Source organism: Puma concolor, chromosome A2 (assembly GCF_028749965.1).
Source record: "Puma concolor isolate L17-30 chromosome A2, mPumCon1.1.hap2, whole genome shotgun sequence".
Classification (NCBI taxonomy): Eukaryota; Metazoa; Chordata; class Mammalia; order Carnivora; family Felidae; genus Puma; species Puma concolor.
Genome location: NC_141668.1, coordinates 93661341 through 93674787, shown reverse-complemented (window position 1 = coordinate 93674787; position 13447 = coordinate 93661341). Strand labels below are relative to the sequence as shown.

Here is a 13447-nt window from a genome sequence, read left to right as displayed (position 1 = left end):
GGAATCCCACAGTCGTATCTGAGAAAACCCCAGGTCACCAGCATGGAATGTGTCCAATTCATTAGCACGTGGGGTACTTAAGTTTAAAGTGGTTTCCAGTGACACGGCTTGGAAATCAATCACTCTATACAGTAACATATGTTCCAAAGCTGCGGATTCAGCACATCTCAGATGCCTTCTGGATCATATCCTGGCTGGAATAATTTATCCCTGACTCAGATGGATCATGTACACATCAGGAAATATGTACTTTTTTTTTTTTTCCTGAACTCTTTTTTTTCCCTGCTAGGACTTGACTCTAGCACAGCTGAGTGCATTCTTCTCCAATTTTAGGGCTCAGTGACTTTTGGCCAGGTGCCTGCTGTTCACGGTGTTTTCCGAGAACCGGTTCCTGGAAGCCCTACTGCGTGGACTGGACCTGGATTTGCCCGGGTTCTCCCTGGGGCTGGCTTGAGATTTGCCGTCGACCACATTGCCCTTCCCATGGACTTCACCATCGCCATTCGCTATGAGATTCAGGTATCCGACTTCTTCTTCAAGGGTAAAACCTGCCTGAGGTAGTACATTTTCGAACAAAGACTTTCCATTCCAGTCTTACTAGATAGGGTCGTCAGAAAATGATTTGCAAAAAAAAAAAAAAAAAACCCACACCAAAAAAAAAACACACAAAAAAACCCAAAAAACAGAACATCTGGAGGGCATTATGAATCAAAGGGTTTCCTAACGATATTAAAACAACACACTAAGCCAGAGGCATGTGTGCTCTATTCCGTGGAGAGAGGCTAGAGCGGGATTATATACCGAAGGTACAAGGTCTGAGGAAGTGGTGATGGAATGTTTGTATAAGAACAATAAAAAACTAAAATAACACAAATTCTGCCCTCCTTGGGCTTTTTTCTAAGAACTTCACAGGCTCACCTGTGTGAAGAGATTCTGACTCCTAGGGATACAGAAAAGGCGTTTATTTGCACTTGGCTTTTACCCTGAAACAAGAGCAAAACTAAAAGCAGGCTGCACCTCGTGGCTTCCCTGGCCTTCCCCCCGCCCCCGGCCCCACCACCACCCTGTCCCCCTCCCCCCTGCCTTTTGAGAAATATCTAAGACAGAATAGAAACCAAATTAGAAAAACACTTGATCTAGAGCAGTGGTTCCTCACTTTTTCTTTGCATAATCTTTTCAATGATAATCTGACACCCCACAGACCATCTGCCCCAAAAAGTATTTTGTGAGGCTGGGATGGTCTCAGGGTCCCCAGAGTCCCTCCAGGGACCACACTCTGGAAGTGCTCATTGTGTGTTATACAACCAAAGCTGCTGACCCGCTTTGAAATTCTTGATATGACATAATTCTCTGTTTCTCACTGATAAATAAAAGCCAAGGGACTTGAGTGAACTCGGACCTGGTGAGTATAAGAAGTCATTAAAAATATAAGGTACAAATTTTTCCATAGAACACATCTCTGACATCTTTATTTTTTAAATTTTTTGGTTTGAGTTTTATTTATTTATTTTGAGAGAGAGGGCATGGAGCGGTGGGGGGGGGGGCAGAGAGAGGAGGAGAGAGAGAATCCTGAGCAGGCTCTGCACGGCCAGCACAGAGCCCAGGGCAGGGCTCAGTCTTACGAAACACGAGATCATGACCTGAGCTGAAATCAAGAGTCAGATGCTCAACTGACCGAGCCACCCAGAAGCCCCTCTGACATCTTTAAAAAGCATTTCCAGGGTGGCTGGAAATGCCCGGGTGGCTCCGTCGGTTAAGAGTCGACTCTTGGTTTAGGCTCAGGTCACGATCTCATGGCTCCTAGATTTGAGCCCCACATGAGGCTCTGCACTGACAGTGTGGAGCCTGCTCAGGATTCTCTCTCTCCCTTTCTTTTTCTATCCCTCCCCCTTTTGCATGCGTGTGCGCTCTCTCTCTCTCTCTCAAATTAAATAAACTTAAAAAAAAAAGCATTTCCAAATTGCATGGCTTTCAGAATATAGCTAATTATTATATACTATAAATATCTATACATATTTAGATACATATAAATAGGTTTAGTAATATATTTATTTTAGTAATAAATGTAAAATAAGAAAATTTATGTAATAATATATTTATATAATAATATTTAAATTTTTAAATATTTACTTACTTTTCAGAGAGAGAGACAGAATTGCCAGCAAGGGAGGGACAGAGAGAGAGGGAGACACAGAATCTGAAGCAGGCTCCAGGCTCCGAGCTGTCAGCACAGAGCCCCACGCGGGGCTCAAACTCACGAACAGCGAGACCATGGTCTGAGCCAAAGTCGGACGCTTCACCGACTGAGCCATCTAGGCACCCCTAATATTTACATGATAAGATGAAAAACAGTATATATCTTTTTGTGAAGGATTTGAAATGTTCATGTTTGTTCAGTGATCCAGGGACAGGATGAATCAGTGGACTTTGGGGGAGACAGACGTTAAAGACCAGCCCTGTCCGGAGTACCAGGGTCTTTCGAGCCTATGAACTAGAGCTATGGCCGGAAACAACATTCTGTCTACCCAAACCGCCATTCAGCTGCCAGCGTGTTAGAGCTGATGGCCAACCGCTAAGACTTCTCTCAGCTCCAAAGTTCCCTGTTCTGAGGGGGCCGTGGGTTACAGATTTGATGGCAAGGGCTGTCCGTTAGGCGTGTGTTGTGTATACGTCCTCACAAAAACATGCTTTTATGTCACGCCCGTGTAGCCCGCAGCCGACTGGGCTGTCAAGATCCTGGTTAACCCCCTCGGAAAGAGCAAGCACTGTCCACGTGAGACCCCATGGCCACGACCTCAGTCCTTCCCTTTACCGGCGACTTCCAGGTATGCTTGGGACCTGTCCTCAAACACAGTAGCCTTCTTAGAATTTTAGGCCTCTATCAATAATTTGTAGCAAAGAGCTCAGGAGGAGAAGAGGTGTATTCAAGGAGACTGTGACATTTATTAAGCGCTTGCTGTGTTACACTAAGCTTCACGTTTAAGATCATATCTTGCTGACGACTCAGCGAGGAAGACTTTCTCTTCGTCAGGTGAGGAGGAAATTCAGAGTGAGAATACCTGGAGACCTGCCCCAGCCTCGTAGCTGGTGTATAACAGAACCAGGATTCCAGCCCAGATCTCCTGATTCTCGGTCTTGAACGTTCCTTTCCCATTCCCCAGATGGCCTTGAGAGGTGAGAAAGTGAAACGCTCCAAGAGTAGGAATAAAATATTCAGCTGGCAGTACCTCAACAGCTGAGAGTCTCCAGGGCAAAAAGCTGATTTGGAGGCCACTAATTTTACATTGGAGATTTGTGGCAAACTAAAATGGAGACCCTGTTGAGAGCATGGTAGACGGGAGGAAGGACTTCTGTTTCCATCCTTTTCCCAAAGCACTTATGACAACACGTGGCTGATGGTTACCAAGGCTTTGCTACTTGGCACAATCCTATGGAAGAGCCACAGAGAACCTGAGTGTGATTTTGCTTTCCACTCAACCCACCCGAGCTGGTCTAGACCTGGCCTCTGCTCTGAGGCAGAACCCACTTCAACGCTGGGGGGGGGAGAAGCAGCTATGGCCGCTTAGGTTATATAACTGTACTTTTGTCACTGAATTTCTGCTTTATTTCTCTTAATACAGAATCGTGCTGCTTCCCACGCCCATCTGTTTAGAACCAGATGTACAATATTCCATCGACGTCTATTTTTCCCAGCCTTTGGAAGGTGGGGCCCACGCTCATTCACACATCCTGGTTGATTCAGTAAGTATCACGAAGCGACGTGGGTGCTGCCTTCTAAACTGAGCCCCATGATAATTCTACTTGCAGACTCGATGGTAAAATGTTTCTTTAGAAGTATAAATGAGGTTGTTGCGTTATAAGAAAAAAATCACGCGGTCTCTGTAAACGTCACCAGCACTGAGTGCAAACCTTACGGCACAGCACGTGTCAGCAACGGTTCGCAGTGTCTCACATAGTGTATTAGTTAGTCTTCACGACAGTCTGTGAGGTAGCTACTGTCATTGTCCCTAGTTTACAGACAACAGAAATGAGGCACGGGGTCACAGAGCTAGTGAACGAAGAGTCAGGAATGACAGCCAGGCTCCCTGGTGCCAGAGCCTCTGCTCTGAGCCACCACAGCGTGCTGGCACCACGGAAAGTTCCGGGAGACGTTCTCCCACGTTCACGGTCACCATCTTGGAAGCTCCGCTTTATGCGTGAGCTTATTGTCGTCATCAGGGCGCTCATGTAAGTACGTACGCAAATGTTTTTCAGTTCACATTGTATCACGAGCGTTTTCTTATGGTGCTTCTGTAGTCTTCTTATTTTTCGGAACGATGCACAATATTTCCTCGAATGACTTCTTTCAATGTCTTTCCCCCACAGAGTTGGGCCATAGATGTTTCTTCCAATCCCTTCATTCTGTCCCCAGCTTCGGGCCCAGGGTAGACACTTGGCGGAGTTTGGGCACTGACGAAATTTAAGCTTTCTTTTACCTATCTATTCCCTACTTGCCAAGGTTTTCTGACTCTTGAAATAACCTGCCAAATGAATTTCTGGAAGGTAGTCTCCAATGTACGGTCAGGACGATTGGCAATATGTAAAATTACCAGTTTCATCCCACCCTCAGGAGAATTGTATAGAATTGTGTGGGATCTCTTAGAAGTAATTTTGTGGATAAAAGCCAAATTATATTTTTTTAATGTTTATTTGTTTTTGAGAGAGAGAGAGATACAGAGTGTGAGCGGGGGAGGGTCAGAAAGAGAGGGAGACACAGAATCCGAAGCAGGCTCCAGACTCTGGGCTGTCAGCACAGAACCCGACGCCGGGCTCGAACTCACAAACTGCGAGATCATGACCTAAGCTGAAGTCGGACACTTAACCGACTGAGCCACCCAGGCGCCCCAAAACCAAGTTAATTTGTTATAGTTGCATTTTTAAATATTCATGAGAATCTTCTAATATCATGATTTCATTGGCAAACTACTGCCCTACAGAGTTTTATTGGCACATGAGCATGGTCATGGTCATTTGTTTATATATTATCTACAGCTGCCTTTAAGCTACAAAGGCAGAGCTGAGTACTTGTCACAGAGAACTCAAGGGCCACAAAGCCAAAAATATTTACTGTCTAGCCTTTTACGGGCAGCTTGACAACCCCTGACTTAGTTGTATGTCCATATTTCATGAGTTGTGTTTTCAGTGTTCAATTCTTAACCATCAGACATTTTAAATTTATACCTGGCACTTTGCTACTTTATCATCTACTATGGAATTCAGTATGAGACAGGTGTACCTTGAATTCTATTCAGTAAGTTCAGGTATTGTAACATCAAAAAAAAATTGTGTAAGATTATTTGACCAGATGGAGGATTGCAAGACTTAGCAAAAAGGAAAAGAAGGAAAGAAAGCAAGAAAGCAAGAAAGAAAGAAGAAAGAAAAGGGCAGAGAAGGAAGAGGGAGGAAATGATGGTGGGAGGGAGGAGACAAAAAGCACGGTGCCCAGTTAGAGTTGAATATTGTATAAATATGTCCCAAATATTGCTTTCAAATACTATATGAGACATAGTAAAAAATTATCCATTGTTTCTCTGAAATTCAATTCCACCTGGGTGATTTGTATTTAATCTGGTGACCTTCACCAAAGATGGTCTAAATCCTGCACCTGGAAGGCCACGGGAGATTGCGGTGAGGTTCTGCCCTGTTACGGTAGAAATGAAGAGGAAAGTTGAAACAGACTCTTGAATGAGGATTTGAATTCTCGTGATTTCCCTCTCCGTGTAAGTCATATTGTCTCCTGAGGAGCTTTATAGAACCGCACTCTTGGACCACCATGTGAGTCACAGAGTAAGAAAATCAAATCCAACAGATTTAATTTAGGGGGAAAAAGCTAAAAGTTGGGAACCCAGGCAGACTAAAGAAAGGGAAAGGAAGACATTAAGTAATTCCCAAATCACAAAGGGATTTTATTGTTATAATAATAGCCATGAAACTCAAATTGATAAGAGCCAGGATATGCCTCAGTTTATTTTTTTTTAAGTTTATTTATTATTATTATTTTTTTGATTTTTAATGTTTATTTTATTTTTGACAGAGAGAGAGGCAGAGAATGAACAGGGGAGGGGCAGAGAGAGAGGGAGACACAGAATCTGAAGCAGGCTCCAGGCTCTGAGCTGTCAGCATAGAGCCCGACACAGGGCTTGAACTCACAGACCGCGAGATCATGACCCTAGCCGAAGTCGGACGCTTAACCGACTAAGCCACCCAGGCGCCCCAGTTTATTTACTATTGAGAGAGTGAGAGAGAAAGTGCGAGCGCACATGTGCTAGTGGAGGAGAGATGGAGACAGAGAAAGAATCCTAAGCAAGCTCTCGTCTGATGTGGGGCTCGAACCCACGAACTGTGAGATCAAGACCCGAGCCAAAATCAAGAGTCAGACACTTAACCAACTGAGCCACCCACGCACCCCAAGATACTTCTCATTTAAAACAAAAAAATTTAAGTTTATTTATTCTGAGAGAGTGTGCGAGCAGGGTAGGGACAAAGAAATGGGAAAGAGAAAGAATCCCAAGCAGGCTCTGAGATGTCAGCACAGAGCTCAATGTGGGGCTCGAACTCACAAACCATGAGATCATGACCTGAACTGAAATCAAGAGTCAGACACCTAACTGACGAAGCCACCCAAGTGCTCCGATATTTCTCATTCTAAATCCACATCTTGAACATTTGGAATTTTGTAAATTCAAAAGATGATGGCTTGATGCTGTATTTCATGCATCCATGCAAATTACCCGCTCGTCACCTATTCAGTGAGCACACATGAGCTGACAATGGGCAGATTCCTGGGGGTGTCAGATGTGGTCCCTGCCCTCAAATAATTCTCAGCCTGATACAGAAGACAGATGTGTAAATGAAGTCATTGCAATGATACTTGCTAGATACATAATATAAATGGATAATTTGAAATTAACTCAAAAACATATCCATTTGATCAGTTTTCAAACACGCCTTCTCTTACGTATAGCTATGAAATCCACGAAACCTGCATGAAAAGTGGGAGATCAGCCTGATCTCGGCAAACTGCCAGAACCTCAGAAGAGATGCTAGATCCCTGTTTCAGGTCAGATTCCCCAGAAGCCGAAGCTGAGCCAGGGACTCAAGTGCACCTAATTTATTGAGGGCATGCTCGTGGGAGAAGAGGAGCAAAGGGACAGGGGAAGGAACCGAACAAGGATGGGATCTGCACTGAAGTGTAGCTGATCCCACAGGGAGCTCTGGAGCATAATTGTGCCACCGAGTTGGTCCCACCTGGAGGCAACAGGGTGGGCCTGTGTGCACCCACCTTATCCACCCCACCCGGCTCATGAGTGCATGAACTTCTGGACAGGTGGCTGAGTGCCAAGTTTCTGGGAAAAAGGACAGCTGTGAGCCTTCAGCAGCCAATGCCACAGCAGCTGGTGAACGGGAAGATCCGGGCAGGGCACCCACAGTGACCCTTATAGTCCCTGACCCAGGATGTCCAGTAGGAGAAAGTCCATGCGCATTCTATGATTACAGACTAATGCAGTTACTTCCATACCACTGATTTCGCTGCTCTGGGAAGATGCTTGACGGCCTGAGACCTGGCCCGTTCAACGTCCCTTCTTCTCTGCAGCCAGATTAACACTTGCATCTAAGAAGCCCGGACGAAAGCTTTGTTCAATCCTGGATGTTCCTCCTGCACAAATAGCTTTTGTTTGGGGAGCATCGTGAGACAGTTACAGATTTCCTTCACTCACCCTGATTACATGATATATGCTTCCGTAAAAATGTGTTTAGAGTAAAAAACTCTATTAGACATTCTAGACTATAACACTGTCATTCTTTTAAACCACGGGATGGACTGCACTTGGTCAACAAAGTCTTTAGAAGCTTCTAGGAGAAGAAGAGAGTCAAGATATTACAAAATCCTATAATTTGACAAGGACTCTTATCATCTGGTCCATCTGCTTTGGTGCCAGGAATGGCCTCCTCTAAGCTGCCTCCAACCAAGAACTGTAGGTAGTTAGTCCCTGGTTGGATGCCCTCATCCCCAATCCTAGCCTCTGGCTTCTTTCTGCGGGACTCTTCACTTGGTTTGTGTTTGGGGAATGTAGTCATTTTAGTATCCACTTGAACGTACCACGCTAGACATATCTAAGTACTTCTCTACTGAGCAAACACTTATGAAGTGTTTACTGTAAATCAGACACTATGGTAGGCACAGGCGTGACTAAGACCAGCACCTGCCCGGACATGCTGGGCTCACTCTCTAAAGGAGAGATGCGGACGATCACACGGGAAATGGCAACGTGGTAGGGGAGCCGCTACGAGCTGGGACAGGTCCCTGAATGGAAAAGCTCATTGTGACTCCAGCAGTGATTCTCAACATCCCCTGACCCAACCTCCTCTTTTTTGTTTTTAGTTTATTTGTTTATTTTGAGAGAGCGTGCACGCACAAACTGGGAAAGGGCAGAGAGAGAGGGAGAGAGAGAGAATCCCAAGCAGGCCCTGCACTGTCAGCACAAGAGCCCGATGTGGGGCTCGATCTCATGAACCGTGAGGTCATGACCTGAGCTAAAATCAAGAGTCAGACGCGTAACCGACTGAGCCACCCAGGCGCCCCTTCCCAACCCATTTGTACTTTATGACAAATATTTTGTAACCCTCCACCAATTTAAAATGCAATTCATAGGCATTATAGCCTACACTTTCCAAATAACGTCAATGTGATGTGCAAATACAAAGAGACCTAAAAGGAGAGTAATTTATAGAGAAACACTATGTATTTCAATATGTATGTGCACAGGCATGAATATGCAGAAGACATAATGAGGCAGGGACATGCTCATAAGTGCAGAATCACCCTACACGAGACAGCCATGAAAGCAGGTGTGTTACAATCGTGTAACATGTTTGTTTAAAACATAGAGCAGGGCTTTCAACTCAGAATTGTAAACAAGGATTTCTCCTTCATGGATTTTTGGTGAGACCTTCGAACGCTATAGGAGCCATGCGATGATTTTCTTTTTTGTCAATATGTCTGGGGTTTCTGATCCCCACCCACTAAAAACCAGTTAACACACCTCATTCCAATGGCCATGACAACCAAAACCACCCCCTGGAATTTCCAAAATGCCCCCTTAGGGGGCAGCACCTCCCAAACAGAACCACTGAGCCAAGAGGTTGGGGGATAACAGAATGAAAAGAGATCGAATTTAGATTTTATCCTGAGGCAATAGGAAGCCACTGAAGGTTTTAAGGAGGGGTTATCTGAACAAACTGGCTTTTAAGGAATCACTGTGACTGCAAGGTAGGAAATTGATGGGGGAAAGGGGTAAGAGTGGAAGATGGGACGTCTGTTGGTCTGCCACCATGGCGATCCAGATGGCCTCAATTAGAGCTGCGATGGGGGAATGAAGACACATTTAAGAGGTTAGATGGATCGAGCCTGTGATTGACTCGATGTTGGGGGAACATGGGATGGGTGGGGAGTGTTGATGACCAAGAGGCAAGTATCAAAGATGATCTTTTTGAGGTGCCTAAGTGACTCAGTCATTTGAACGTCTGACTCCTGATTTTGGCTCACGTCATGATCTCACTGTTCGTGAGTTTGAGCCCCACATCAGGCTCTGTGCTAATAGCAAGGAGCCTGCTTGGGATTCTCTCTCTCTCTCTCTCTCTCTCTCTCTCTCTCTCTCTGCCCATCCCCCACTCATGCTCTCTCTCTTACTCTCAAAATAAGTAAACTTAAAAAAAAAAAGATGACCTCCAGTTTTCTACACCGAGTACGTTGGCAGATGGTGACATTATTTCCTCCCAATAGGAAAGGAAAGTGGGTTTCAGGTGTGTTGGTTTGCAGTGCCTGTGGGACAACCAATAAGCCTGTCTGTGCAGATCTAGAGCCCCTAATTGAGATGTGGGCAAGAGACCTAGATCCAGATGTCAACAATGTATTGATGGTAACCAAAGCAACATCATTGTCAAGGTCACCTAGGAAGGGGATGTGGAGTAAGAAGGGGGCTGATGAGAGAACCCTGAGGATCCCAACATTTAGGGGTGGGTGGGCGAAGAGGTGTTGCATACGGGAGAGGTGGGAGGAGAAGAGGCAGTGAGGGTGGCCAGGAGACCGTGTTTCGAGAAATTTGACTATCAAGGAATTAGTCAAAGGGCAGAGGTGGCGGGGGGGGGGGGGCAGTGGCAGGAGAAATATATGTGATCAAGGAGGTGATTTTACAAATGGGAGAGATTTGGGGCGCCTGGGTGGCGCAGTCGGTTAAGTGTCCGACTTCAGCCAGGTCACGATCTCGCGCTCCGTGAGTTCGAGCCCCGCGTCGGGCTCTGGGCTGATGGCTCAGAGCCTGGAGCCTGTTTCTGATTCTGTGTCTCCCTCTCTCTCTGCCCCTCCCCCATTCATGCTCTGTCTCTCTCTGTCCCAAAAATAAATAAATGTTGAAAAAAAAAAATTTAAAAAAAAAAACAAATGGGAGAGATTTAAGCACATTGACATGCCGGTTGAAAGGAAACGCTTAACGAAAGCATAACCTACAGAGAAGTTTCGCAAAGGCTGAGGGCAGAGTGGTGGCCACCTCTTCCTAAGCGCTTGGCCGGGAACGGGGCGGGGGAAGTACCTGTGAGCCAGGAGTTTGGGAGGCAGGAAGTCGGAGGCTCCATTTTCCCTGTGAAGTAAGAGGAGAAAGAGACAGTGCAGGGAGGGTGAGGATAGAGGTTTGAGGAGTGGAGACGCTGTGAAATAGGCACCCAGGGTTGAGGTTCCACTTGCTGGGGTGTCAAAGGACAGAGAAGGACTGGGGGCGGGGGGCTGGGGGGTGTTGAAAGAGGGTCGAAGTAAAGGATCGTGGGAAAGAGGTTCAGAATGGACAAAGGAAGAAGGCCAGGGGAGATGCCCAGTTTGCTCTTTTAACCTGACCTGGTGAATTAAACCTTAATGTCAATGTTGCTTTTTCTACCAGTTGTTCAGAATGACCAACTTGTGATCAGTTCCACTGTACCAATGTGTTCTCTGCTGCATCATCCAAGCCATTCAAAAACATTTTAGGGGCGCCTGGGTGGCCCAGTCAGTTAAGCGTCCGACTTCAGCTCAGGTCATGATCTCGTGGTTTGTGTGTTCCGTCCCGCATCGGGCTCACTGCTGTCGGCGCAGAGCCCGCTTGGGATTCTGTCCCTCTCCCTCTGTCTTTCTGCCCCTTCCCCACTTGTACATGCTCACTCTCTCAAAATAAGTAAGCTTTAAAAAATGTAAATGGTAGTAGGTTATAACTTAGATAAAATCTTCTCAAGAAATATAACTGTATGGCTTTTCTTCACATCAAACTACAGACGAGTCATCTTTGAGAAGACGCTTAGAACAATGCACTTGTCCCTCTAACCGCTGTATGGTCTAAGCCAGAAATTCCCAAAATGCATCTGTGAAATATTGGGTTTATGGGATGTTAGTGTTATTTGAATATAGGAGCAAGTGGTTACGTAAGTATGGAAACACAGAGTTTAAAAGTAGCTTTCTTGTAGGACTTCTCAGAGCATTAGTGTGTTAATCTACACTGTGACTCTCCAAGAGGCAGCCAGTTTGATGTAGAACTGTTCATATGTAATTGAAAAGAACAAAACTTTAAAAGGAGAGTTTTGTGGAATTAGAGTTCCCCAGTGACACAATGGGATGCACTGAGCCATAATTTCCGAATTTATCGCACGTCACCTAGTTAAGAGTCTTTGAAACCTAAGACAAATTTATTAGCAAGCTAATAATATATTAAGGAGGGTTAAAAAAAAAAAAAGTCCCATTTTCTTTGTCCTAAGTCAATAGATGTGCCTATTTGAAGATTTCTTAAATAAAATGAAAATCTTAAAATCTTGTTTTAAAGTATTTTCTCATAGATCTCATTGTTTTTATAAGTAGAATCTTGAATGGGAGACCATTATGAATGTACGTTTTCCTTTTGTATTATTTCCAAAGCTTAGTCTGATTCCCCAGATCAATTCACTGGAGAATTTCTGCAGCAAGCAGGATTTGGATGAATATCACCTGCACAACTGTGTTGAAATTGCCTTGAAAACAGGACCTCAGATGCTCCCGGGTGCGTGTGAAAGGCTCATAGTGAGCATGTCTGCCAGGCTAAACAATGGGGCAGTAGGTAAGTAGTGGCTTAATGGGCTCTCCCGATGTGCTGCTTTTTGGGACGTGCATGAATGGATTCAATTCATTTTAGCGTCTAGTCCAAACGATCAGTGTCAATACCAGTTGCCCAATGATTAGATACGCAGAGCAGTCTCTTGATGGGTCGGAATCACAATGCACAGTACAGTAAATGTACAAAAAAAGGAGCCTGGCAGCGGCCGTGGGCGGTTCGGTCGGTCAAGCGTCTGACTCTTCATTTCAGCTCAGGTCACGGTCTCTCGGTTTGTGAGATCAAACCCCACGTCGGGCTCTGCACTGACAGCGCAGAGCCTGCTTAGGATCCTTTCTCTCTCCCTCTCTCTCTGCCCCTCCCCCACTCGCATTCTCTACCCCCCCCCCAAAATAAATAAAGACAAACATTTTAAAAAAATTTTAAAAATTAAAATTAAAAAAGAGCCTTGCAGTAGTGTTGGGATGCTAGATTCCTGGAAGAATGCTCCAAAAATACTTATTCAGAATCCTGGAATTTTAGGGTTGGAAGGAACTCTAAACAACTTCTTTCATCCTGCATCCTTTATTAAACCTTCATTTAATAAACAAGGCTATTGGGGTCCCAAAACACTAGGTAACTTGTCCATTTCACTAAGCTCTAGAGCAGTATTTCTCACCCTTTGCACTTTTGAAATTTGGGGCCGGATAATGCTTTGTTGTGGAGGGGGGGGTCGGCACGGAAGGCTGTTCTGTGCATTATGGGATGTTTAGCAGCCTACCTACCTGCTACTCACCTGATACCGGGAGAACCTTCCCCCCAGGTGCAACGTTCAAAAAAGTCTCCAAACTTTGTCATATGTTCCCTGAGGGAGCGAAATCTCCCCCCAGTTGAGAAACACTCGTATAGAGTGAGTTGCAATGAAAGCCTGGGGTTCCTGAATTCTGAGCAAAGGCTTTTCCCATTACCCGGCAGGACTCTGCGTTCAGGATGCCTGCCATCTCGTGAAACATATAGAATAAGGGAAATCAAACAAATAGTCCAGCACCAACATGGATCATCAGGAATTGAAGTAATCGGAAATAATAATAATTATATTGGGACTATTATGAAAACAACTTATTTTAAGCCTTTCATTAATTTAGTGAGTAACATTTATTGGTAAGATCTGTTTATTACATAATGTTTACTGAGCACTTCCTACACGCCACACAGTTCTAAAGACTTCACAGGCATTATTGTCTTTAGTCCTTATAATCCCCTGGGGTAGATCCTGTATTCTCCCCATTTAACAGATGAGGGAGTTAAGGATTAGAGAAGTATCT

The 13447-nt window shown here is 45.0% G+C and overlaps 1 protein-coding gene across 1 annotated transcript in view; it reads left to right on the top strand.

Annotated features, from left to right (window-relative positions):
- The window catches only part of LAMB4 (laminin subunit beta 4), a 114671-nt gene that overhangs the window by 53071 nt on the left and 48153 nt on the right, over positions 1-13447 (top strand). Inside the window, 4 exon segments of the mRNA XM_086696954.1 lie at positions 334-519; positions 2710-2825; positions 3621-3741; positions 11972-12149. Coding sequence (XP_086553080.1) covers positions 334-519; positions 2710-2825; positions 3621-3741; positions 11972-12149 — 601 coding nt within the window.